This window comes from Eutrigla gurnardus (genome assembly GCF_963514095.1).
Source record: "Eutrigla gurnardus genome assembly, chromosome: 4".
NCBI classification, from domain to species: domain Eukaryota; kingdom Metazoa; phylum Chordata; class Actinopteri; order Perciformes; family Triglidae; genus Eutrigla; species Eutrigla gurnardus.
In genome coordinates, this window is record NC_139918.1 from 3,764,904 (window position 1) to 3,791,847 (window position 26,944).

At 46.1% G+C, this 26,944-nt stretch overlaps 1 protein-coding gene and 1 long non-coding RNA gene across 2 annotated transcripts in view; one reads left to right on the forward strand and one right to left on the reverse strand.

Annotated features, from left to right (window-relative positions):
- Positions 1–26,944, forward strand: part of LOC311012815 — a 347,190-nt gene that overhangs the window by 254,412 nt on the left and 65,834 nt on the right. The window lies entirely within an intron of this gene.
- On the reverse strand, positions 986–25,254 carry LOC311012783 (protein NLRC3-like). Its single transcript, XM_084008429.1, has 10 exons — positions 25,187–25,254; positions 23,051–23,173; positions 21,701–21,767; positions 21,322–21,544; positions 10,463–12,266; positions 9,543–9,716; positions 3,621–3,794; positions 2,911–3,084; positions 2,596–2,642; positions 986–1,922 (listed from the first exon to the last, which is right to left on the reverse strand). Exons 2-10 carry the CDS (start codon positions 23,170–23,172, stop codon positions 1,366–1,368), a joined length of 3,342 nt encoding a protein of 1,113 aa, XP_083864555.1. The 5' UTR covers position 23,173; positions 25,187–25,254; the 3' UTR covers positions 986–1,365.

The window sequence follows — 26,944 nt, forward strand, 5'->3', positions numbered from 1 at the left end:
ACAAGAGGCGGCCGCAGCACAGGCAGCGTCCACGACACTGCCCTGTGACCGCAGGCACTCCACGACCGCATATGAGCGAGGGCCCGTCACGACACTGCTATGCAGTTTTAATTCTGATTAAAATTGAAAACCATGCCAGATTGTGAAGACAACTTTATTTTGTTCTTTTCTACCTCTAAAATAAAATGAAATGAAATGAAAAATTATATCAAATGAAAATGTATAAACTATAACTAATACTATACTATAGATCAGAGTAACATGAGAGAAAGGGAAGCATGTAGAAGAGTTGAGCAGAGGTGGAAGGGGATACATTCCAGATCTCATTTAAGGATCTTCTGGATAAATACAGAATCACAAACACTTTATGTTTTCACACAGAAGGAATGTGACGTGGTGATCGGTGCATAACAATACACACAGTCAAATAGTATAATGACATAGTTAAATCATTATGAAAACGGCAACATTTACAATAGAATATGTGAAATTAATATAGAAGAATGGCTTAAATGATGTCATTCAAGTGTCTGTATTTACTTTTATTTTATAGTGAACAGTTGGACAAAAGACTAAGAATCAGGCTCTCAGATGAGTTATAATGTAGTTTTGGTTCAGGGTTGATTGATGGGGATGGATAGGTTAATTGATGACTCTAAACTGCCTGTAGGTGTGAATGTGAGTGTGAATGGTTGTCTGTCTCTACGTGTCGGCCCTGCGATGAATTGGCGACCTGTCCAGGTGAACCCTGCCTTCGCCCAATGAGAGCTGGTATTGGCTCCAGCCCCCCCCGCGACTCTGAATACAGGATAAAGCGGTAGACGATGGATGGATGGTTTCACTGGATCTAGCAGGACCCATGTTGGCTGGTTCACCACAGCTGGAGGTATAACTCCATAATGATGGTCATCAGTAAAAAAAAAAGTGCTGAGTCATGCTTTGTTAGGTCTGTCTGCAAGACCACAAGATTAAAATGCTAGTTTTCTGAATGGAGTCTGGTTGATGGGTGCTAGGCTATGCTAACATTGTAGCTGCTCCATCAACACTCCAAATAAGGTCATCTAGCAGCATCATAACAAGATAACATGTTGTTTGGACCACAGACAGTCTCTGGTTTCTCCACATAGTCTGGTCTGGACTCTGGACTAATGTGAGCTACTATCTAGACCTCGGGGGGACCAGAGACCCAGGAGACAACATCTGGTTCCTCCATTTAGGATTCAGGGACATCAGGAGGACGAACTGAGATGATTTAGAGACACGGAGTCAAAGCAATTTTTTCATTCACATCTTTACATTGAATCTGTATGTAATCACAGCGTGTAAAAAATGAGCTTCACGTTCGGTGTGAACACAACTTCAGACCTAAAGAGGACACAGAGACACTGATCCAGACCCGACTGCAAACCCAGGATAAAGAGATTCAGTGAATGTGGTGTTGAAGGTGTGGAGGTGGATCAGTTTGTTAGAGGAGACTCTGTAGAAGGTCAGAGTGCCAGCAGGAAAGTCCAAGTACACTGCTACCACACCAGAGGAGGAGAAGGAGGAGGAGGAGGAGGAGGAGAAGGAGGAGGAGGAGGAGGAAGAGATGTGTGTTTCTTTGTTTATGTGACAGACAGAGTAACCACTACCAAAGCAAATCAGACTCCAGGACTGATCGTTCCTGCCAAACTCAGAGACGTCTCTTCTCCTCTTGATTCCTCTGTAACTCACTGATATAAAAACATGTCCTCTCCACTCGACCTCCCAGTAACAGCGACCAGTCAGACCGTCTCTACACAGCAGCTGAGGACATGAGACAAATCTGTCTGGATGATCTGGATATGACTGGTCGTCTGACACACGTGTCACCTTCCTGTTGTTGTCGTCCAGTTTGAGGTATCTGTTGACTGTGTTTGTGTCCAGTTCCAGTTCACAGACATCTGATGGAGAGAACAAACACAATGCAGCTAAAGGTTCATCTCCGTCTCCCACTAAACTACGTCCCCATACAACTCATCTCCACTCTCTATTATGTTTCCAGGGAAACAACGTGTTTTCTGGACCCAACGGTCAACGTTTGAAACCGCCTGAAAAAACGTTAACGAACAAAACACAAACGCTACAAAACGACATCGTTGGCAGTAAAAATATCACAGTTGGGCCTAAAATGAGTAAAGATTGAAACCAGACCAAACTGTGATCTGGTTTGTGGACTAATGTGAGCTACTAAGGTAAAGCTCTGGGGGACCACAGACCCAGGAGACAACATCTGGGTCCTTCGTTTAGGGATTCAGGGACGTCAGGACGACAGGAGGACGATCTCAACGCTGAGACGCTTTAGAGACGCAGTCTCAGCAACTTATCTCTTCACTTCAAATATTTTAACTCACACAAACACGACAACAACTGTAATGTTGTGTATTCGTCTCCGTTGCTGTCCGGCAGGAATTGGCGTTGAACGTTAGTTGAAGGTGAAAATGTGGCGTTTGGTGTGTAGACAACACAACATCTTTACAGCCATGAAGAAACAAACGCTACATCCTGATTAGAATCGGATTTCAGTCATGAACACGTTCAAATCTGGAGGAGCTGAGTTACTAAAAATATACTCACACTTCCTCAGACCAGGTCTCAGTCTGTGCTGGCCCCCGTGGTCCACCCTGCAGGAAGACATTCAAACACCAGTAAACATGAACCCCAGCTCCTCAGTCAAAGATGTTGTCCATCTGTCCTCACCTGAGTGTCCAGTCTGATGTCTGTCTATCTGTCCTCACCTGAGAGTCCAGTCTGACGTCTGTCCATCTGTCCTCACCTGAGAGAGTCCAGTCTGATGTCTGTCTATCTGTCCTCACCTGAGAGTCCAGTCTGATGTCTGTCCATCTGTCCTCACCTGAGAGTCCAGTCTGATGTCTGTCTATCTGTCCTCACCTGAGAGAGTCCAGTCTCCAGTGTGGACCCTCCAGTCCAGCAGACAGCAGCTTGACTCCTGAGTCTCCTGGATGATTGTAGCTAAGGTCCAGCTGTCTCAGATAGGAGGGGTTGGAGTCCAGGGCTGAGGCCAGAGAAGAACAGCCGTCCGCTGTGATCAGACAACCTGACAGACTGAAGACACACACACTTCTGTCACTTCTGGGGAGTTTTTAAAATGAAAAAAAAGTTACAATTCTCTGTTGTTGTGTTGATGTTGTACTGGCTGGGATAAGCGTGGCTGAGTGATGGAGAGACGGATAGAGGAGGAAGAGAAGTCAAGAAACAACAGATGAAACAGTCTATGTGGTCTGTCTTCAGACTATTGACTATTGGCTATTGATTTTAAAACAACTAGCAAAGAAAGGCTCAATTACATCTAATATATGTTTGTTGTCAGTTTCCATATTGAACTGGAACAATTGTACATAACTCCAACAATACAAGTAATAAACAAAACACAGCTTTGAAAATCCTTCATACTTAAGCGTCTCAGAACATATGAGGCATTCAGGTGTCCAGATGGGATGGGGTCTGGGTCTGGATCTGGACCACGCTCTAAGTGCCCCCAGCTATAGAGCCTTTTACAGCCAATGTTCAGCAAAGAAGTGAATATTTGGTGCATGCAAACATATCATTGGGAGATACTTCTCAAAGTAGTTGAGTCTGACCTGAGAGTTTCCAGTCGACAGTGTGGACTCTTCCAGCCAGCAGACAGCAGCTTCACTCCTGAATCCTGCAGGTTGTTGTGACTCAGGTCCAGGTCTCTTAGACTGGAGGACTGGGAGCTGAGAACTGAGGACAGAACTCCACAGCTTCTCTCTGAGAGGTTACAGCCACTGAGTCTGAAGAGGAATCAGAAATGTGTAACGAAACAATTACAAACAACTGTTCGTCTCGCTGGAATTATGAGGTTCTAAATAACATTTTTGTCACAAGTTAGTTATTCACATATTATTATGCTGTGACAACTTAGTAACATATTGCGAGGCGTTTTATTTAGGAAAGGCAAAGACAAACCACATTAGCTCAATAAGGTTCTACTTGTGAGCCAATCAGCAGGTCAAATGCACACAGAAGACCAATCGGGTTCTGCTTCTTTGTCATATTGCTGCGGTTGCTCAGTGGCAGCAGCAACAAGAAGCAGAGGAAATGTCATGCCAACGCGATGCTTAGAAGAAACCTCAAGATCAAGGTCTTGTGAAAGACAGTAGGACAAATAAGAAAAACATTAGTGGATGCCAGAATGTTTGTGAAAACAGCGTAAGTTGGATTTAAAAATTCTTCTTCAGAACGGTTGGTGAATACGGCCCAATGATATTGAACATGGTGTGCTTTCTCAGGTCTTCTAACAGGTCTCCCTGGATCATGGTGGAACCTGATCCTGACTGCACTGACGCTGTGGTCTTGTTTAACTATTAACCCCTAGTCATTTTAAGGAGACTGACTATTGATTAAAATGTTTTGCTAAAATGGCATCTCTACTGTTACTAACTCGACTACTTGTACTTCCTGGTCCAGCAGAGTCCGCTGAGGTCCTGACCCATGCAGAGTGCTAACTGGCCTGATGATGAAACACCATATTGTAGCTCCACCTGCAGGTGTGCTGCTCAACTACTCCTGCTTTCTGGTCTACGGCGACATGGTTGGGATGGATCCATCTCGGTGTGGCTGTGCCTGCTGCCATGGACTATTGGTACTGTTAATCCAGTACCAGCACTGCTAATGCTACTACTATTATACTACTACCAACACGAAATGCAGTTGGAACCCAAGGGCCTGGGCTGCACCAGACATTATAAATTAAATTGAATTGCATTAAACAGATTATTTGATATTCCATGTGTGAATGAACAGTGTTGGTCTGATGGTTTACTGGCAGCAGAGTTGATTGTAACAGTAACAGGAAGGAGGAGCTGCTGGCCCTGAACCAGCTGTTTATAGAACCAACAACATGGGGAGAAGTGGACCATGTGGTTTTTGGAGTCCATCATTATAGTTTCTCCACTGCAGAACCAGTCATTACCAGCTGCCAATCCTCAGCTGTCACTCATCAGCCTGTGTCTTTATAATGGCGTAGCTTAGTGAAAGGCCAATCAGGTTCTCTGAGCACCTTGGTGGTCTTTCCCTAAATCATGATGAGTTCTCCTTCTCATCTTTCCTTCCCCTCATGACGTTTTCCCTCGAGTTCCTGAGATGTGTTTGAGTTTTAGTAAAACTTCTTTCCTGCCTTTTGTGAACCATCTGCCATCTGTCAATTTTCTTTTGTGATGTTCCTGATCCGATCCTGTTTTTTCTCTTCTGTTGCCCTCCCTTTGTTTATTTGCAGCTTTTTTGTGAGCTTTTATGTTATTCAACCGTTGTTCCAGTTGTCCATTTGTCTGCATCTACTTTCGAGTCCTAATCCGTGTTCCATAGTATTTAAAACATGAGGAAGCTAGCATTAGCTGGCTAGCATTGGCTGCCAGAATAATACTGGGCAGCTAATATAAGTTTCCACATTAAGATTAAGAAGCTAGCATTAGTTGGCTAGCATTCATTGCCATACTAATATTAAGCTAGCATTAGCTGCCAGATTAACATTAGGCAGATAGCATAAGGTGGCTAGCATTAGCTCTCAAACTAACATAAATAGGCTAGCGTAAGCTCAACATTGAATGTAACTCATGTCGACAATGTCCCAACACAAAAGATTATGAGAAAACTCTTTGTATTTTTTGAAAATCATTCATTCTTTTCATATTTTACAAGATAGAATCTTATAATTCCAAGCAGAAAGTGAGTCCTGGCTGCGTTCACGCCAAACCTGAAGTGATATTTGAGTTTGACTGTAGGATAAATGTCGCGGTTCTGCCCCCCTCACACTCCTCCTGTCTGGCAACCACAGCGAGAGAATCCAACTGTTCATCCTCCCCTCACCCCAGTCTCCCGTGGTCCTCGGTCTTCCCTGGCTCAAACTTCACAACCCACACATCGACTGGTCTTCGGCACGGATTAGCAGTTGGAGCATACACTGCCACTCCAACTGTCTCCACTCGGCTGTTCCCCCCGGTGCTCCTGTGTCCCCAGCTCCTCCTGCACCGGTCGACCTCGCCGCCGTCCCCACTGCCTATCACGACCTGGCGGAGGTTTTCAGTAAGGACCGTGCTCAGTCCCTACCACCTCACCGCCCTTACGACTGCGCCATCGACCTACTACCTGGTGCTACGCTCCCGTCTAGCCGCCTCTACAACCTCTCCGGCCGGAGCGTGAGGCCATGGAGGAGTACATCCGGGACGCCCTCGCCGCGGGGTTCATCCGCCCATCATCCTCACCGGTGGGAGCAGGGTTCTTCTTCGTATCCAAGAAGGATGGTACACTTCGCCCCTGTATAGATTACAGGGGTTTGAACAACATCACTATTAAAAAAAAGTATCAATTACCTTTAATTGACTCTGCTTTCGGTCCCCTCCACCAGGCCACCATCTTCTCCAAGCTAGACCTGCGCAGCGCTTACCATCTGCTGCGCATCTGGGAGAAGGATGAGTGGAAGACGGCTTTCAACACCCACCTAGGGCACTTCGAGTACCAAGTCATGCCATTTGGTCTCACTAACGCTCCTGCTGTTTTCCAGGCGTTGGTGAATGGCGTGCTCCGTGACATGCTGAATCGTTTTGTTTTTGTCTACCTCGATGACATTCTCATTTTTTCTCGTTCCCCCGAGGAGCAGCCGTTCGCCAAACTGAAGGGGCTGTTCTCCACGGCTCCAGTCCTGGTCCATCCGAACCCGGATCTCCAATACGTGGTGGAGGTGGACGCCTCGGACACCGGTGTGGGGGCGGTGCTGTCCCAGAGATCCCCGTCGGACCAGAAGCTCCACCCCTGCGCTTTCTTCTCTCGCCGTCTCTCCCAGGCAGAGGGGAACTATGACGTGGGGAATCGGGAGCTGTTAGCCGTCGTCCTCGCCCTGCAAGAATGGAGACACTGGCTGGAGGGAGCGGCTGTCCCTTTCCTCGTTTGGACCGACCATCGCAACCTTACCTACCTCCGCTCGGCCAAACGTCTGAACTCCCGCCAGGCTCGATGGGCTCTGTTCCTGGGGCGTTTCTGTTTCACCCTCACCTACCGACCTGGTTCGAGAAACACCAAGCCCGACGCTCTCTCCCGCCAGTTCTCTCCTACGGATGAGCCAGACACTGATGAGCACATCATTTCCCCCGAGTGTGTGGTTGCTGCCGCCAGATGGGAGGTCGAATGCACGGTCAAGGAGGCGCAGCGCACCCATCCTCCACCGGACGGCTGTCCACCCGACCGGATGTTTGTTCCGGATCCCTCCAGGTCTATGGTCCTTCAATGGGGGCATTCATCGAGGTTGGCTTGTCATCCGGGTTTCCAGAGAACCCTCGCCCTCGTTCGTCAGCGGTTCTGGTGGACCTCAATATACGCTGACACCAAGGAGTTTGTCTCGGCCTGCTCCGTCTGTTCCCGCAGCAAAGCGTCCCACCGTGCTCCAGCCGGCCTGTTACGACCTCTGCCCATTCCCCATCGACCCTGGTCGCACATCGCCGTGGACTTCGTCACTGGACTGCCACCCTCGGAGGGACATACGGTCATCCTCACCATTGTGGACCGGTTCTCAAAGGCTGTCCACTATGTCCCCCTACCTAAGCTCCCCTCAGCCTTGGAGACGGCCAACCACCTGGTACACAATGTCTTCAGGCTTCATGGTCTCCCCCTGGACATCGTGTCAGACCGCGGCCCGCAATTCATCTCTCAGGTCTGGAGGGCGTTCTGCTCGGCGATCGGGGCATCGGTCAGCCTCTCATCCGGATACCATCCCCAATCCAACGGACAGACGGAGCGGGCTAACCAAGACCTGGAGGCTGCCCTGCGCTGCGTCTCCGCCAGTCACCCTGCCTCCTGGTCCACTCATCTTCCATGGGTGGAATACGCCCACAACTCCCTCGTCAGCTCTGCCACGGGTATGTCACCATTTATGGCCGCTAACGGTTTCCAACCCCCCTTGTTCCCCGAACAGGAGAGTGAGGTGGCAGTTCTGTCCGTCTGGGACCACATTAGGCAGTGCCGGCAGGTGTGGCAGGCGGCCCGCGCTGCCCTCCTTCGCACGGCAGCTCAGAACCAGCGCCTGGCGGACAGGCACCGCAGGCCGGCCCCGGACTACGCACCGGGCCAGAGGGTGTGGCTTTCGTCCAAGGACCTGCCCCTTCAGACGGACTCCCGCAAGCTGGCGCCCAGGTACATTGGTCCTTTTAAGATCGAGAGAATGATCAACCCTGCGGTAGCTCGGCTTAAACTTCCAGCCTCCCTCAAGGTCCATCCCTCCTTTCATGTGTCTCTGCTCAAGCCCGTCTCTTCCAGCCCATTGAGCCCTCCGGCCGAACCCCCACCACCCCCCCGGCTTCTGGACGACCACCCCATCTACACCGTCCGCCGCCTTTTGGATGTTCGTCGCCGGGGCCGGGGGTTCCAATATCTGGTGGACTGGGAGGGTTATGGTCCGGAGGAGCGCTCCTGGATTTCCCGCTCCCTCATAGAAGACAAAACCCTGCTCTCTGACTTTTACCGGCAGTTCCCGGGGAAGCCTGGCAGGGTGCCAGGAGGCACCCGTTAGGGGGGGGGGGTACTGTCACGGTTCTGCCAGGACAGTGGGAGGGATTTTTGTGTTTCTGTGTTGTGTATTTTCCCTTGTCTGTCTTCCCCCTCCTTTTCCCTCTCAATCTCCAGCTGCTCTGGGGGGCGTGGCCGGTGGGCGTGCCGGCAGCAGAGGACCAAGCGGGCACACCTGATGCCAATCATCAAGATCACCAGCAGACTATTTAAACCTGGCGTCCTCATCACTCCGGCGCCAGATTATTTCGTCCCTACGGTGATGTGTGAAGCTCTGATCTTCGTCTCCGCAAACAGTGCTTTCTCCTGCCTAGTCGTAATCTTTACTAACGCCTTTTTTGTGACTTCGCTCTCCAGAAGGACTCCAGCGTTCTCCCGTTGGACTCATCCCTGCCTGCCAGTCCACCTGCTTGCTCGTCACCTCAGCAGTCCTCTGCTAACCAGCTCGAACGGACACGTCACCCGCACCAGCCTGCTGCACCATTCATTTTTGGTTACAATAAACATCTTAAACCTGCCTTCTGCTTCTGGTCTCTCAGTCCAGGTCCAATAGACAAAAACACAACAATAAATTGGTTTTAGTTGTGGGATGATTTGTGTTTAGTCACGACACTCATGCTAGACGCACCAGAGAGGAGGCAGGGCTTATCTCAATGTAGAAATCATCCAGGTTTCATCCCTCATGGCTGAAATAATGACTATTTCTGCTGTGACGTTGTTGTGAAGTTCCAGATACGCCACCCTGTCAGAGTTCATTCATAAACACCAACTGGATTTATAAAACTATTACCATCAAATGGCAGGGAAAAGAGAAACAAGAAGTTCTGTTTTGACAAGAGTATTGTTTTCTTGAGTGATTTTATCTTTTGTTGGCAAGTAATTACCAGCAGAAACAGTGTTTCATCAGTCATGTCATTAGATTATGCGCATGTTAACGTATCATTAAAAGCTTAATAGGTAAACTTCTCAAAGTCGCTGAATCTGACCTGAGAGTTTCCAGTCGACATTGTGGACTCTTCAAGCCAGCAGACAGCAGCTTCACTCCTAAATCCTGCAGGTTGTTGTGACTCAGGTCCAGCTCTCTTAGACTGGAGGACTGGGAGCTGAGAACTGAGGACAGAACTCCACAGCTTCTCTCTGAGAGGTTACAGCCACTGAGTCTGAAAGGGAATCAGAAATGTGTGATAAAACAATAACAAACAACTGTTCATCTCAGTGGAATTATCAGGTTCTGACTGACTATTTTGTCATAATTGAGTTATTCACATATTCTTATTTTGTAACAACTTAGTAAAATTATGTGAGGTGTTTTATTTAGGGAAAGTTTCCTAAATAAAATATTTCCAAAGTCAAACCATCTTGGGTGTATAAGGTTCTAATTGTGAGCCAATCAGCAGGTCAAATACACAGGAAGATAATCCGATTCTGCTCTTTGTTGGCTAGCATTAGCTGCTAGACTAACATGAGGAAGCTAGCACAAGCTAGTTTCACATGTTAAAAAGTATGAGAAAGCTCTTTGTTTTCCATGAAAATCAGTTTCTTTTCATGTTTTTACGTGTTATTTGTGTCATTTGTGCTTCCCATTGCAAATTGGCTCCTATTTACGCCTTTGCATTGACTTTGTACGTAATTAGGCTGCTTGACAAATTCACTTCGTGTTTATTGTGAGCAACATTGATGTTACAATTTCCTATTCACATTAGACCCATTCCCAAGAAGAAGAAAAAAACACTACATTTGTTAAGATTTTGATATTGTACATTTAAGGTGTGACTTTTATGTATGAAAAATACTTGTTCCACATATGACAGCAGTTTGGAAAACCAATCAAATTGTTCAGAATGCAGATAGAACCTTGTAATTCCATGGTGGTTTGTTGTATTTTGAATATAAAAACTATATTTACACAGCTTTGCTGGAGGCTTGGACCACCGGCAGCAGCCTCAGTAGAACATCCTCTGAAGTAGAGTATTTCTTCAGGTCAAACACGTCCAGACTTTTTTCTGACAACAGTAAGATGAAGACCAGAGCTGACCAATGAGAAGGAGACAGTCTATCGTAGGAGAGACGTCCTGAAGTCAGGGACTCTTGGATCTCCTTCACAAGAGAACGATCATTCAGTTCATTCAGACAGTGGAACAGATTAATGCTTCTCTCGGGAGACAGATCCTCATCAAGCTTCTTCTTGATGTACTGGACTGTTTCCTGATTGGTCTGTGTGCTACTTCCTGTTTGTGTCAGTAGACCTTGTAGGTGTTTCTGATTGGTCTCTAATGACAGACCCAGAAGGAAGCGGAGGAACAAGTCCAGGTGTCCGTTTGGACTCTGTATGGCCTTGTCCACAGCTCTCTGGTGCAGATATGTTAGTTTAGGTTTGTCTCTGGTGACTTTAGACGCCCTGGAGGTTGTTGGTTCTTCTTCAATCAGATTGATACCAGACTTGATAAAGCATAGATGGACATGAAGAGCAGCCAGAAACTCCTGAACACTCAGATGGACGAAGCAGAACACCTTGTCCTGGTACAGTCCTCTCTCCTCTCTGAAGACCTGTGTGAACACTCCTGAGTACACTGAAGCTGCTATGATATCGATGCCACACTCTTTCAGGTCGGGTTCATAGAAGATCAGGTTTCCTTTCTGCAGCTGCTCAAAAGCCAGTTTTCCCAGAGACTCAATCATCTTCCTGCTCTCTGGACTCCAGTGTGGATCCGTCTCAGCTCCTCCATCATACTTGACATTCTTCAGTTTGGACTGAACCACCAGGAAGTGAATGTACATGTCGGTCAGGGTCTTGGGCAGCTGCCCTCCCTCCCTGGTCTTCAACACGTCCTCCAGAACTGTAGCAGTGATCCAGCAGAAGACCGGGATGTGGCACATGATGTGGAGGCTTCGTGAAGTCTTGATGTGGGTGATGATCCTGTTGGCCTGCTTCTTATCTCTGAACCTCTTCCTTAAGTACTCTTCCTTCTGTTGGTCAGTGAACCCTCTGACCTCTGCCACCATTTCAACACACTTAGGAGGGATCTGATTGGCTGCTGCAGGTCTTGTGGTTATCCAGAGACAAGCAGAGGGAAGCAGTTTCCCCCTGATGAGGTTTGTCAGCAGCACATCCACTGAGGTGGACTGTGTAACATCAGTCAGGATCTTGTTGTTGTGGAAGTCCATAGGAAGTCGACACTCATCTAGACCGTCAAAGATGAACACAACCTGGAACACTTCAAACCTGCAGATTCCTGCTTCTTTGGTTTCAGGGAAGAAGTGATGAATGAGTTCCACCAAGCTGAACTTCTTCTCTTTCAGCAGGTTCAGCTCTCTGAAAGTGAATGGAAACGTGAACTGTATGTCCTGGTTTGCTTTGTCTTCAGCCCAGTCCAGAGTGAACTTCTGTGTTAACACTGTTTTTTCAATGCCAGCCACTCCCTTTGTCATCACTGTTCTGATTGGTTCATCCCTTCCAGGTGAGCCTTTAAAGATGTCTTCTTGTCTGATGGTTGTTTCTGGTGTGTGTGGTTTCCTGGATGCCGTTTCAATCTGTCTGACCTCATGTTGGTCATTAACCTCTGCAGTCCCTCCCTCTGTGACGTGGAGCTCCGTGTAGACCTGATTCAGGAGGGTTGGGTTTCCGGCTTTACTGATGCCATCAAACAAACACTGGAACTTCTTCTTGAGATTAGACTTGAGTTTACGTTGGTACACTGCACCAGCGGTTCCTGAATAAACAACAAATGAACCCAGTTAGTGGATCCTACAAACCCTTTTACAGTCTATGAACAAGCCATGTATTAGAGCCATGTATCCCTAGAGTTCTAACAAAGACCAAAAAATGTGAGCACATTACACCAATTCTTAAATCCTTACATTGGCTCCCTGTATGTCAGAGAATTTATTTCAAAATCCTCCTGCTCACATATAAATCACTACATGTTCTAGGGCCGAAGTATATCACTGATATGCTCCCACTACATAAGCCTTCTATCTTCTGAGACCAATCTGTTAGTGATTTCCAGAGTAAACAACAATCACGGGAGAGCATCATTTAGTCACTATGCAACAAATAGCTGAAATAAACTTCCTGAAGATGAAAGACTTGCCCAAACTCTGACAACTTTTAAAACTAGACTGAAAACTTTTATGTTCACCATAGCTTTCTGCTAAATCTTTTAATGTTAGTAATATAAATAGCTGTAGCATACAGGAGAGCTGGATGTTGTGGTGCAGGATGTTTCTTGACCTGCATCTGTATTCAAACATACACTACACGTTACACCACTGCATTAAGTCCTTTGTGTCATTCTACTTCTTATAAAGTAGGACTGCACAAATAAACTTAATTTAATTTGACCTAGACTAATATGTATTTGTCATAAGGTCTTACTGTGACATTCAATCATAATCAGAGGCGATTCTAGAGTCTGTTGGGGCCCCAAGCAAAATTTTCAGTGGGGCCCTTCTGACTAAACAATAACAATAATAATCTTCTAAATAATCTGACGCCAACGAAAGATGTATGAAACCAACGTTTTTTATATTCAAAATGTGCATATATAAATGTCAAGAACAATAAAAACAATATAATAACTAACTAAATAACAAGGTGCTTGTCTGCACATTTGGCATCAAATATAAAATACAAATTTAAATAACAGAAATAACTTTAACAAAGCCTTAGTTGAAAATATACATCTACAAAATGTGCAGCGGCGGCGGCGGCGGCGGCGGGCGGGCATCAAATTGATTTTTTAAACATTCATAAAACAGCCCTTGGGCCGAGTCTCGGGGGCCCCCTGGCAACTCGGGGCCCCAAGCAGTTGCCTGCCTTGCCTGTTCACAAACAGCGCCTCTGATCATAATGGCAATATAGCAGTGTTTTTTCAATTACACAGAGACCACACATAATTGGCTGAACTTCCGTGCTTCAGAGTGGTGTATTTCATTCTGAAATAATTTGAGCTTATGGGCCCTATTTTCGTAAACCAGCGCAGGGCAGCGCAGGGTGGCGGAGCCGGCGCAATGCAAGTTTCGACCCGCGCAGCCTTGCGCACCGTCAGTTTGACAGTTTGGTGGATCGCCTGCGCCAAGATGGGTGTGGCGGCGCAGCAGGGGGAGGCGTCACAGATTCAGCTTGGCGTAGCGGAAGTTTCGTGGCAAAAAGCCTCGCCGAGACTGCGCTGAAAGCTCGCCAGCTCCAACCTGGTCTACTCTCGGTGCAAGGCGTAAATAAAGTCCATTCATTCAATGCGAATCACAGCTGGCGGAGTGGAAGTTTGGCTGACGGCGCGCAGTGCGTACATGTCACCGAGACCTCACAGGCAGGTTTCCACAGTTCCAGGCACATTTAAATGGAATAAATAATCACAACAAACACTATTTAATGCAACTAATTGAATCAACACGTGAATTTATATCTATATAGATTGTCCCGTCACATCTGACGTCAGATCAAAGGCGGATGGCACGCGTAACGGAAACTCAGCCTCTCGGACCAAAACATCTCCCTCTCTCTCTCCTGTTTTTTATAATATCGGCATTGTTATTATTATGATACGCACGCACAGCGCGTGATGCGCGTGGTGGGAGCGGCGGCGCTGCTTCTGTCATCGGCTTGTCAAGTGACGGAACTTGCACTGAACCTCCCCTAACGCATTAAAGGTGAGGAGAGGAGCTCATTTGATTGGTGAAGATCTGAATCGGCTGTATTAATCCCAGTCCACGCCTCGTCTCCTCGTCGTCTCCCACTCACGCCTTCTTCTCCTCCCTCTTTCCCACTTGCGCCGGTGGGCGAGACGGGAGGTGTGCCTGCGCGAGCCTGCGCGGTGCACGAAACTTGCAAAGTCCAGGCGGACACACCCCGTCGGCGCGGCGCAGGTGCGCTGAAAGCTGACTGCGCCTGGTCTACGAAACTAGGGCCCAATGTCCTTCCAAATGAGAGAGCATCAAACGGTCGTCTACCCATCATCCACCACGTTCAGCAGTTTACATCACATCATGTTGTCAACTTGTGACAGTTCAAGGTGCACAATATGTTTATTATTGTTTGAAGCATGTTTTATTGATAATGTTGTTCCTGTTACCATAATTAATGCAATAATACTAGTTGCAGATTTCACTTTTCTGCACCAGAGCATAGGTGTATATTTATGTGTAAGGATAGGATAGTCTTTATTGTTTCCAACGGGCAATTTGGTTTGGAAACATTAGTGAACACAGTCAATACACAACATAAAATAAATAAATAATAATAAAACACCACCAGAGGGCGCCCCCTGACATTCTGCGCCCTAGGCGAGGGTCGATGTCACCTATGCCAATAACCGGCCCTGACTTTGGGATTTCTAAATATCCTGGTATACCGTAATCCTCCATGCTGAGACGCCACCATTAAAAACACCAACAGAACATGGAGGTGTCCTCGTAGAAGCCGGTTTTTAATACATCTGTGTTTTTATCGACCAACCATTTAGTTTCTATGAGCTGAAAGTCACCAGTTAACATGGTCACTGGGTGAAGTGAAACACGTGATCCTGTCTGAACTCTGTAGAACTTGAGTATTGGAATATCGATTATGACATCCGAACATGTAACAAACAAACATTTAAGTTGTGTGCAGCCTATTAAGAGTTTGGAAATAAGTAGTTCTTCATATTGAATCCTTCTCTTCTTTCCACCATGTTATAGGGCTGCACAAAAAATCGTTAAAAAATTGCGATCTCGATTCACACATACACGTGATCTCATTTCTACACACAGCGATTCTGAAGCATTTTATATCTCGAGCTGCATCACAAAGCGCCATATTTTTGAAGCGCCCCTAAACGCAGCACTGCCGCTGCTGTTTTGGTGTAATGGTGTAATAAAGAAGAGACAGAGTCCTTAGCTTCACTGCTACTTTAGTGCGAACGGTAAGAGGCAATACGAACATCATAACACAGCGCAAAGCAGGCTGGGAGACTGTGTGGCTTTCTGTAAAGTGCAGTACCACTGAACAACCAGTAGGTGGTTCTATACTACCACCCATAACATCTCCCCTTTCTTTAAGTAACCCAACTCTTATAAACTATGACCTTAACCAACTACATAGTTCTGTCAACAATGTGAACTTAATCTCAATCTGCTCTTTCAGTAAATCACATTTCTGAAAAGATTCTTCATTCAGCCTTACATTATCTACATCTGTAACATAACATAGTCACACAGTAAACATGACCAATGTAACACAAACAGTCCTCCCATGTCCTCCCTATCTTTTTTTTTTTTTTTTTCACACCAAAGGGAGCGTGCACCCCAACACTGTAGAACTCAGTCCACATTCACTTAAAGGTTCAGTCTGTCTGGCGGCCGTAACAGCCGGCCATAGCGGGAACAAGCAGGGGAAGGGGAGGAAACAGCAGCAGTGCCTGAAGTCTCAGGTGGGCCAGAGGCACGCAGACCACCATGAAGCCCACTAGTAGCAGGCTGAGGAGAGGACCTGCCTGCTCCCTCACACTCAGTCTGTTCACTCAGTGACTGAAATCCACTGACTTCTGACATGTACGACTCTGACCCAGTCATAGTGTCATGTGCTGACAGCGGCTCCGCCACACGTAGATCGACCCGATTTCGACGATAGAGTGAACCCTCGACCTCCACCAGATATGACCGTGGAGCCACCTTCTGCAGACACAGCCCTCGCCGCCAGATGCCTGTCCTGTCCCCTGGTAGTGGTTTCATCCGAACTGCATCTCCCCTGGCGAGCTCGGGCAAATCCTTAGCCGTTCTGTCATAGATGAGTTTGGAGACCTGCGTCCTGTGACGTAATTTGTTAACCACATCTGTAATGACTCGAGGCTCAAGGAGTGTAGACGCCACCGGCAAAGCTGATTTCAACCTCCGAGCCATCAGACGCTGGGCAGGACTGCTGTCCATTCCCTCTGTAGGGGTGTTTCTCCATTGCAATATTGCCTTCCATGCCTCTTTACCATCTCTGAGTGCTTTCTTGCATAAATTCTTTGCAATTTTGACAGCTGCCTCTGCCTTTCCATTGGCCTTGGGATGCCTTGGTGAAGAAGTGATATGCTCAAACTCCCACTCCACTGAAAACTGGCGAAACTGAGCACAAGCAAACTGGGGCCCATTATCTGATATGACCCTGTCGGGCTGCCCATAGCGGGCAAATTGAGCCTTGCAGCGTTTTATCGTTGTCTCTGCGCTGAGGTCCGGCAGAACATCAATCTCCCAGAAATCTGTTTTATTTGTTTTCAGTCCAGTCAATTGTTTAAATTTGGGAGCAATTTGTTTTGAGTGTAACCGAAACCAATCAATAACTGTTAATTCATTCTTAATGGGCTGGAAGAGTCAATAGCATTTCCATTCAGTGTTGTTTTTTCCCATCCATCCAAAGATGCACTTTATGGTTTCCTCTATAGATCAGGATTGACTTAATATATTTTCAAGCAAGCTAAGTAATGTTTGATTTCAATTCAAACCAGATTTATTTTTTGTTTAGCAGGTATGATTTAAATATGTATTATTATTATCTATAGCCCAGATCTTCCTCAATGTCAGTGTTTTGGTTCATTTTGTAAAACAAACAAAATTACTTTCAAGAAATCTTAAGTCAAGAGGTAAAAATTAAATACCAATGTATGGTTTACATTTCGTATGACCTTGTCATTTGTAAGTGCCTTCATCATTTCAAGTGTTAATTGTAAAAAAAGAGAAATATTCTCAAGTGCCTTCATCATGAAAGAATATTTCTCTTTTTTTACAATTAACACTTGAAATGATGAAGGCACTTGAGAATCAACTAACTAACTAACAACAGGAAATCTTTCCCATTGTGTTGAAACAGATCTAGGCTCACGATCTGCCATGGGCGTGTGGGCAGTTCATGGCTCAACATTGTCTCTTTTTGCTGCTTGGTGGCATACTCATTGCATGTTGTGCATTTACTGACAAAGTCCTTTATTTCACTCTGCATTCCAGGCCAGTATAAGGTCTCCCTCGCTTGTCTATAGCAGGCCTCACCACCAATGTGACTGCAGTGTACTCTGGCTAGCATTTCAGCACGCAGCGACTTGGGGATCACCACTCTCTGTCCTCTAAATAACAGTCCATTTTGCACACTCAACTCCTCTTTGACAGGCCAGTATTCTCTAACTGCCTGCTCATTTTCCTTTTTGATGGCCGGCCAGCCTGCCAGGATAGTGGCCTTCACAGCTTGCAGCTGACAGTCCTTGTCTGTGTGTTGCCTTATCTGTATCAGTCTTTTGTCTGTGACATTAAGATAGTCAGCCATGTTTATGTGCTCAACAACCAGTTGCTCGTCCGCCATACTGCAGACTGTGTGCTCTGCCTGTCTTGCTCCGAGGTGTGTGTTTAAAGCAACAGCCCTGCTCAATGTATCACTCATGTACATTTCTGGTCCTGGTTTGTAGATCACTTGCAGGTTATAGTTCTGCAGGGCCAGCAGCATGCTCTGCAAACGCTTGGGAGCATTCAGAAGAGGCTTACTGAAGATCGCTATGAGAGGCTTGTGATCGGTTTCCGCTGTGATTGTATTTCGTCCATACAGGTAATGATGGAAGCGCTGGCAGGCAAACACTATGCTGAGGCATTCTTTCTCAATCTGTGCATAGTTCTGCTCTGTAGGGGTGAGAGCCCTCGAAGCGAATGCATCGGCTGCCCCTCCTGCATCAGACAGCAGCCCAAGCCATGCTGGCTGGAGTCACTCTGCACAGTGACAGGTTTTGACACATCATAGTATCGCAGCACCGGCGTCATTGTCACAAGGCGCTTTATCTCCCGCACAGCCGCCTCGTGCTTCGGCAGCCAGTGCCACACTGCCTCCTTGTCCGTGAGCCTCCTCAGTGGCTCGCAAACTTCAGACAGCTGTGGAAGAAACTTTGCCAGATAAGTCACAAATCCAATAAGCCTCTGCACCCCCTTTACATCAGATGGAGCTGGCATGTCCAAAACAGCTCTGATTTTCTCTGGGTCAGCTTTCAGACCTGCAGCTGACAATATGTGTCCATGGAAACGCACCTCAGATACTTTAAACTGCAGTTTCTTGACACCGAGGCGCAACTTGACATGACGACAGCGGTCCAGAAGGGCTATCAGCTTTGCATCGTGGTCTTTGACTGCTTCATCTGTACTGTCGCCACAGCCAACAACGAGGATGTCGTCTGCTATAGGCTCCACTCCCTGAAGCCCTGCCAACAACTCATGCTGCTTCCTTTGGTACACCTCTGGGGCCACTGACACACCAAATGGCAGTTTCAACCATCTTTTCCGGCCCCAGGGTGTACAAAAAGTGGTCATGAGACTGCTGGCGTCCCTTGCGTCGACCAGTGTGAAAACTTTGGCTTTGGGCAGCTTGTAAAGCACATCCTCCAGAGTGGGCATGATGTAATGCGATCGCTTAAGTGCTCGGTTGAGATGGTGCGGCTGCAAGCATATGCGCAGCTTTTCTGGTCTTTTGACAATAACCATATTGCTGATCCAGTCCGTGGGCTCACTGATCTATGTGATATGGCCCTCTGCTTCACATCTGTCCAGCTGAGCCTTCACAGCTTCCTTCATGGCCACAGGGACGTTGCGTGGCGCACACTGCACCGGCTGAACTTCTGGGTCCAGCTCAAAATTGACCTCTCCTGGAAGTGCCTCTACCGGAGCAGTGAAGACATCCTGGTATGATGTGATAACCGCATTTCTGGAGAGAGGCAAGGTAAGACTGTTGTCCACTGCATTGAGACGATCCACCATGAGCTCTGTGGGGATGGTGAAGCGCATGAGTCCCATTTCCTCTGACATTGAGCCTGACAGCAGTGGCAGCTGTCGTGTGTTCACAACTTCAAACTCCAGTTTGTATGAGCGGTCCCGTACAACACAGTCTGTAGTGAAAACCCCTAGTGATGGCAGTCCCTGGTCTGAGTACATTTTCAGCATGGTGCTGCTTGGTTTCAGTTTTCTCCTCGGGGCTAGTCTCTTCTTGTCCCCGAGACTCATGACGTTGCAAGTAGCCCCTGAGTTGAGCTGACACTTCTGTAATTTACCATTCAGGCGAAGATTAACAAACCATTTCTTGCCTTTTGTCTCCACAGCCCCAATGTTCTCTAAAGCATACACATCATTTGTTTCCATAGCAGTGTCTTCTATGTCAGTGTCCAGTCCCTCTACTGCGTGAAGTTTTCCACTTCTGTTCTTTGTTTTGTTGCAAACCCTTGCAAAGTGGTTGGCAGCACCACAAGCATTACAGGTTTTGCCATATGCCGGGCAGTGTTCTTTACCCCACCCATGAGATGTACCACAGTACTTGCATACGACATGACCCTCTGCTTGTGATCAGGGATGCCGCCTCATTTTTTCTGTTGTGTTTGATGGTCTGCTGAATGTGTGTTTCACCATAGCGTTGACATTGTCCAAGTGAGATCTCTCCTGCTCCATGGATCTCAACTGCCATTCACTCAACTCGGCTGTACGACATGCCTCAATAGCGGTGGCTAGCGTCAAATCCTTCTCCCTCAGCAACCTTCTGCGCGTGCCCTCATTAGCGATGCCAATAACTATTTTATCTCTTATCAATTCGTCACGTAAGGCTCCATAATCACAAGTAGCGGCTTTCTCCCTGAGTCTCGTCACAAAACAGTCACTTGTCTCACCTTCCTCCTGTTTGCAGCATCCGAAAATGTAGCGCTCATATATCACATTCTTTGACGGTTTAAAGTACTGTTCCAATGAGTCCAAGATGACGGTCACGTCCGCCCGCTCATCCGCGCTCAGAGTTAAGTTGTGCTTGTAGACATGTCGACACTCTGCTCCCATAACACTCCTCAAAGTCGCCGCCTGAACCTCCTTGGACCTCGTGACCAAGCCCGTCGCTAAAGCATAATCCTCATATTCAGCTGTGAAGATTTCCCAATTTGCGCTCATGTTGCCGCTGAGCTTCATCGGGGTCGGCGGAGGAATGTTCGCGGCCATGGCTATTTCCTGGCGTTGCACCGGCGCTGCTTCAGACATTCTCGGTAACTGTTAGCGACTTGTACACCTCCGTCGTTGACTTTATATCTTCGTACACCGGATTAGCGAGACAAGATCCCAGTTCTGACACCATGTTTTGGTGTAATGGTGTAATAAAGAAGAGACAGAGTCCTTAGCTTCACTGCTACTTTAGTGCGAACGGTAAGAGGCAATACGAACATCATAACACAGCGCAAAGCAGGCTGGGAGACTGTGTGGCTTTCCGTAAAGTGCAGTACCACTGAACAACCAGTAGGTGGTTCTATACTACCACCCATAACAGCTGCCTCCTCCCTCAACCTATGGTAAAGCGTCTTTACAACACGTGATTTAGTGGAGGAAGCCGCCGGCAGTAGTTTGGAAAGAGAGAAGGTACGTGTCCACAGGCAGCGGTGTTTCCCCGCGTCCCATTCATTGTGCCGGGCTCGACTCGCCGCCTCGGGAACGCTCGCGAAAATCTTCTAAACTGAATGTTGTCGATCTAAAATAAAGACAGAAACACCTTTCGGTGAACTATTTTCGTAAAATAAGAGAAAGTTTCCAAACGAGCCGCCATGTTGGTCTGCGTGAACTCAGGTGCAGCCATGAAGTGTGCGCGTGATTGTATGGAGGAGAGCGCCTGTCAATCATCCTCAGTGGCAGCCCACCAAGCGTGCAATACTGGGAAGCGGCGCGTCCGTGTCCACAGAGAATTTTTTTTTTTTACTTTTTTACTTTTTTCCAGAATCGTGCAGCCCTACCATGTTAAATCTGTTAAAATCCTCTTACTGCTCTGCAGACAGTCAGCCAGCTCCTCCTGCTTCATTCTCCTCAGGAAGTGCACTGTGATCTTCTGAAACGCCTCTCTGCTTCTCCTCCTCTGTTCTTCATCCTCACCATCTAACAACTCCTCATCGTCGCTCTCCAAGCATTCTGGGTAGTCTGGACTTAGGACCTTCTGGATCTTCTTCAGCTCGTTCTTCACAAAAGTGCTGATGTTCTCTTCCAGCAGCTGGAACAGAAGAATAAACTGAACATGAACTCTAAAGAACCCAACATGGGATTCATATGTGGGTCTGAGCAGCATGGAGACCACTAGAACCAGTTCAGCATAGAATCTGTAGTCGATGTGGTTAATAGTGAAAGGTGAGCTTGTACATGTACTCACCATAAATATGGAGTCCAGGTCTGTTTGATGCTCCCGGGTAAATGAAACCTCTGAGATCTGCCGAACTCTGTGGAGAAAACCAAGTTCAAAGAGTCACTAAAGCACAGACTATAGATCAGAAGTGGTCGTTGTCATGGTGACATCACCCGTTGGGGTGATGGCCAGATGGTGTAGCTGGTGAACTGTTCTTGATATGGCTGCTGTTGGTCCTTGTGTGAGTCTTTCTAACACAGACTTGACAGATTGTCTCTCTAGTTTCTGCTTGCTTGCCTTGAACGGCCTCTTGAGGGATTAAAGTCAGAAAAGATCAAAGTTCCTTCCTTTGTCTTCAATCTACCCAAATTCTCCCATGTGACCCCCCTCCTCCATGACCTCCAGTGGCTCCCTGTTGCAGCACACATCCAATTCAAGACGATGGCACTGGCCTTCAAGGCCATCAATGGAACGGCACCCATCTACCTTCAAACACTGGTCAAACCTCATGCCCCGAAGCGAGCACTTTGCTCCTCTACTTCAGCTGGCCGGCTGGTACCACCATCGCTGAAATCAAACAAATGTCACTCAGCAAAGTCCAGACTCTTCTCTGTTCTGGCGCCTCAGTGGTAGAACGAACTCCCGACTAATGTCAGGACAGCAGAGTCATTGCCATCTTCCAAAAAAGGCTCAAGACTCACCTGTTCAGACTTCACCTCGACTCTACATAGCATGACCCACTAGCACCCCCCCCCCCCCCCCAAAAAAAACCAAAAAAAACAAGCACTTCTATGTTCTTACTGATCGATCTACTGATCATAAGGTATGTTTGCTGAACAGCTACTACTTTACTCAGATGAGGACCTAACACTTGTTTCTATTTTTTCACTCTTACTTTATCAGCAATGATATGTTGTGGTTTCTTTCTTTTGACAAATGTACTTATTGTAAGCCGCTTTGGAGAAAAGCGTCTGCTAAAAGCCCTAAATGTAAATATAAGTTCCAAAGTTGCCTTTGCTCCCCATGAAAACCTGAATCCTGGCCTGATCAGTACCTGATATGTATCCATTTCTCCTTTTGTACCTGTTCCTGGACTTTGACCTTTCCTGATTCCTCTGGATTTCTTTACCTGTTTAGACCAAACCGGTCTCCCAATGCATCAAGTACCCAGTTTGGTCAGACCTACTTGGAGTCTGATGCTGATGAACCCAGTTTTCAAGTAGGTCCAATGTGAACCCAGCTTAGGTTAGTTTAGCTTAATATAGCTCATCTTCTATGGCATTTGCTGTCATGTTAGCTTCTCTCTGACTGTTAACTTTTCTCTGGCTGGTCTAGACCTGATTCATCATCTAAGGAGAGTTCAGTTTCAGTTCTTACCTTCCATCAGCAACTTGTTTAGTTTTAAATTTAATAGGGCGACCCATAGACCAGTCACTCTTCATGGACACACAGCTGGGTCCAGGTCCAGGTCCAGGGGAGTCTGGTCTCACCTGCTGCATCCTGAAACAATATTTACAATTTAAGAATCTCACTAGATAATCTTCATTAATCACAATATAATCCACAACACCCCATTATCACAAAACATTATTATCCCGATACAAATAATAAATAGTATTATCATGATACATAGGTCACGATATGGAGGTAAGCCCCTCTTCCTCTCTAGAATGTCACGAGTGATGCAAATAAACACAAATGATCATGCTGTCAAACTAAGTAATGTGAGGTGAAAGTTGCATTGTGGGAGATGTTTGATAGTTCAGACAATCACATTATTCATTCAGCAGACTCTTATTTTTCATGTGCGTAAATTACAAACTACTCAGGTGGAAGATTGCACCAGCTGTTGTGAATTAATGTGTGTTTTTGTGCTTCAACAGACCAACAGAGAAAAGATCTGAATTTCCCAGTTAAACTTTCATTCCTATCATATCAATATCTGAAGCTGATCAGCTGAAGTGTTCGCAGGTTACAGTGTCGGGTCCAGGTGAGTCTCAGGTAAATATTGAATCTGTGTTTTTATGTCTTTTTAATTGACTTAACATCAAATTTTACTGCCTCTTCTTCTCAGACAACTAAAAGTACAGAGGTCAATTAAAGCTTCTGGTCTCAGTGAGTGTTCACCAAAGGGAAAGCAAAAGGATTCAACAGGAGAATCTAGATTCAGATCATCCCCCACATGGTCTACGAAGGTCCGGACCAAGACCGGATTCTTCTCCCCAGGACAGTCAGATAATAACAAGGTTCCGTTTTAAACTGAATAAAGCGATCTAGTTAATATCATATACATGTATGTTGTTGAGTGAGAATCATGGTGGTGGAGTGATTTGAGTCTTGGGGCCCGTTTCACAAAGCAGGTTCAACAAACTCTGAACCTAACCCTGAACTCTGAGTTGACCAACTCTGAGATGGGCAACTCAGAGTTTTCGGTTTCAGAACAGCGGTTTTGAATTAGTTCAGTCAACTCTGAGTATGTAAACCCTGAGTTACGCGCGTGCCTGCCGACTCTATAAAGCCATCATCAATGGAGCTGCGATACTACGATTCACCATGGCAACGGGGAGAGCGTCATTAGATAGTACTGAGTGTTTATGTAGAAAACAAGCTCATCCTGAGATCAACGCGGAGCAACGTAACTGCAGCAACGTAACTGCAGCAAAGTAACGATAGTTGGCATGGCAGACAATTACTGCCCGATCTAATGCGTATAACTGAATGAAACAATCTATTGATCTAAAGGTAATAAGTCTTTATTTTTGGCCTTGCAGAACAACACATGTGTAATGGTTAGCAACGCCGCCCACGGTGCAGGCAATAGGGGTTCAACTCCTGTAGCTCACAAAGTAGCACATCAAATAAATTATCATTTTCATTGGCAGTAATCCCCCCAGGCACAGAAAGTGGCATCAGTTGAAAATTAAGCATAAGAATATTGCGCAAATACGTTGACTAAGGCATATGATTTTAATCATATTTCACATATTAAACAGTAAATATAAGCAGGTATTACAACACAGAAATGTACCTAAACATTTCATAAATCTCCCGTTCGCAAAAACGCTAGCTCCGCAAAGAATCTGGTTGCGGATTATGTCCGCGATATGAAATGTTTAAAATGTCGGAGAATATTGTTTAGATAATATCTAATGTGATTGAAAGGAAAGGTAATCAAAATTCTCTCCTGACGTAAAGCTGCTAGAATCACTTTTATTTCCATATCGATTAGGTTGACGATGAAAGGACGGCACATTTTTTCAGAGTTGGTTCAGATTCCGGAAAAAGGCGGAGACATTTAGGGAGAAACTCACGGTTTGTTGAAGCAAACCTGCTAGCGAGCAGGTTAGGTTCACGGAGTATGTTACCCGGGTAACTGACTCAGATTTATGCTGAACTGGCTTTGTGAAACCGAAAAACCAGAGTTTCCCTCATCTCAGGGTTAACTAACTCAAGGTTTTCACTAAACCTGCTTTGTGAAACGGACCCCTGGACACCTAGACATCCTTGTCTCACCTCTGAGCTTTGGTCTGGCTGTCATGTCCCCCATCCTGAGTGGTTTTAGATGGAAGGACTCTGTCTCCACCTGCTGGCAGAGACAACACTGTCACTATGGCAACACTGACAACAGAGAGGCAAAGTCCCGCTCCTTCCTGTGTCTCCAAAAGGACCGAATTTCTTGAAAACTATGAACAGTAGTTAACAGCGGGAACAATAGTGTTTTGGTCCTGTTAGAATTGTACAACATCCAGACGACAGGAGTAGAATCTCAAAGGCTTTCAGGACACAAGACGTCATTACGCTACAAAACCAACGTAAGCTTTAGACGACAAAACCAACGTTAGCTTTAGTCGACAAAACCAACCTTAGCTTTAGACAACAAAACCAACCTTAGCTTTAGACAACAAAACCAACGTTAGCTTTAGTCGACAAAACCAACGTTAGCTTTAGTCGACAAAACCAACGTTAGCTTTAGTCGACAAAACCAACCTTAGCTTTAGACAACAAAACCAACCTTAGCTTTAGACAACAAAACCAACATTGGCTTTAGACAACAAAACCGACGTTAGCTTCAGACAACAAAACCAACGTTAGCTTCAGACAACAAAATATTACATAGAAAAAATTATATAATATATACACATAGACAATGTTGTTTAATGGTTAGAAGGTGTGTTTTGAGGCCTTTTTATTCAGATACATACTAACTGACTGTGTTGACTTCAACTAGAATTGCTAATAAATGCTTAAAATATCCTGGAAACCCTATGGACGTATTGAAATTACTCCCCATTTTCCCCATATCAGTTTGAGACAGTGTGGAAACAGGGAGAGAGAGGGAGATGACATGGTGTCGAACCCGTCGAGGACATAGAGCCTCTGTACATGGGGCAGTCGCCCTAACCACTGCGCCACCATCCACCCCAGATTGACTTTTTAGACATAGGGAACTGTGGGGAAAACTTCAGGTCCAATTCTGTGGCAGGTTCAGATGAGGTTTAATCACTGTCAGTGAAGAAAGAAGTTCACAATGTTACTGTTAAATCCTCTCTGATAAGAGTGGGGCTAGTCAGAGTTTTATACAGTTTTCCAAGAGGAAGAGACTTCCTGAGAAGTCAAAGGTGTGGCTGCTCTCGGCACAGCCTGGTTTCTCTACACAATGTCACAACAGGGGCCATTCATCCAGCCTCGATCAATCAATGTGAGATAAGGATGTTTCTCGGAGTCGGCCCAGGAAGGGGAAAGACCAAAAGATCTATTCTCTCAAAATCAACTAGAATTACTTTTTCTAATCAGGAAAAGATTAAAATAAAACTGTGAGGTAACACATTTTCTTCTACAGAACCCTTTATTTAATTGAAAATGTCGGCAGTTACCAAGCGTGTCGTACTGGTACGATGTAAAGGATTTTATTTGTCCGTGTTTTCTGCTTCTTGTGTTTAACAGATAAATGAGAAGTTTCTGCAATGCAATGCTGAACATCTAGAGGCAACATTCATGCAGTGATTGGACAATCACACTCACAGATAATAATAATAATAATAATAATAATAATAATAATAATAATAATAATAATAATAATAATAGTAATAATAATAATTAAAACTGCGAGCAGTATCGTGACGGGCCCGAGCTCATATGCGGTTGTGGAGTGCCTGCGGTCACAGGGCAGTGTCGTGGACGCTGCCCTTGGCGCGGCCGCCTCTCCTGGCGCAAGTCGAGACACAAGCGATGGACACCGAAAGGCATCCGTCTGTCACGTGCAGTCGTGGA

What these genes read in the sequence shown, in the direction of transcription:
- LOC311012783 (XM_084008429.1), bottom strand. Translation starts at nt 23,172, where the DNA reads ATGCAGCAGGTGAGACCAGACTCCCCTGGACCTGGACCTGGACCCAGC. An exon ending in ACCTGGACTCCATATTTATG is followed by an intron (nt 21,545 to 21,700) that starts GTGAGTACATGT and finishes CTTCTGTTCCAG; the next exon opens with CTGCTGGAAGAGAACATCAG. An exon ending in TGGAGACTGGACTCTCTCAG is followed by an intron (nt 2,643 to 2,910) that starts GTGAGGACAGAT and finishes GTCTTCCTGCAG; the next exon opens with GGTGGACCACGGGGGCCAGC.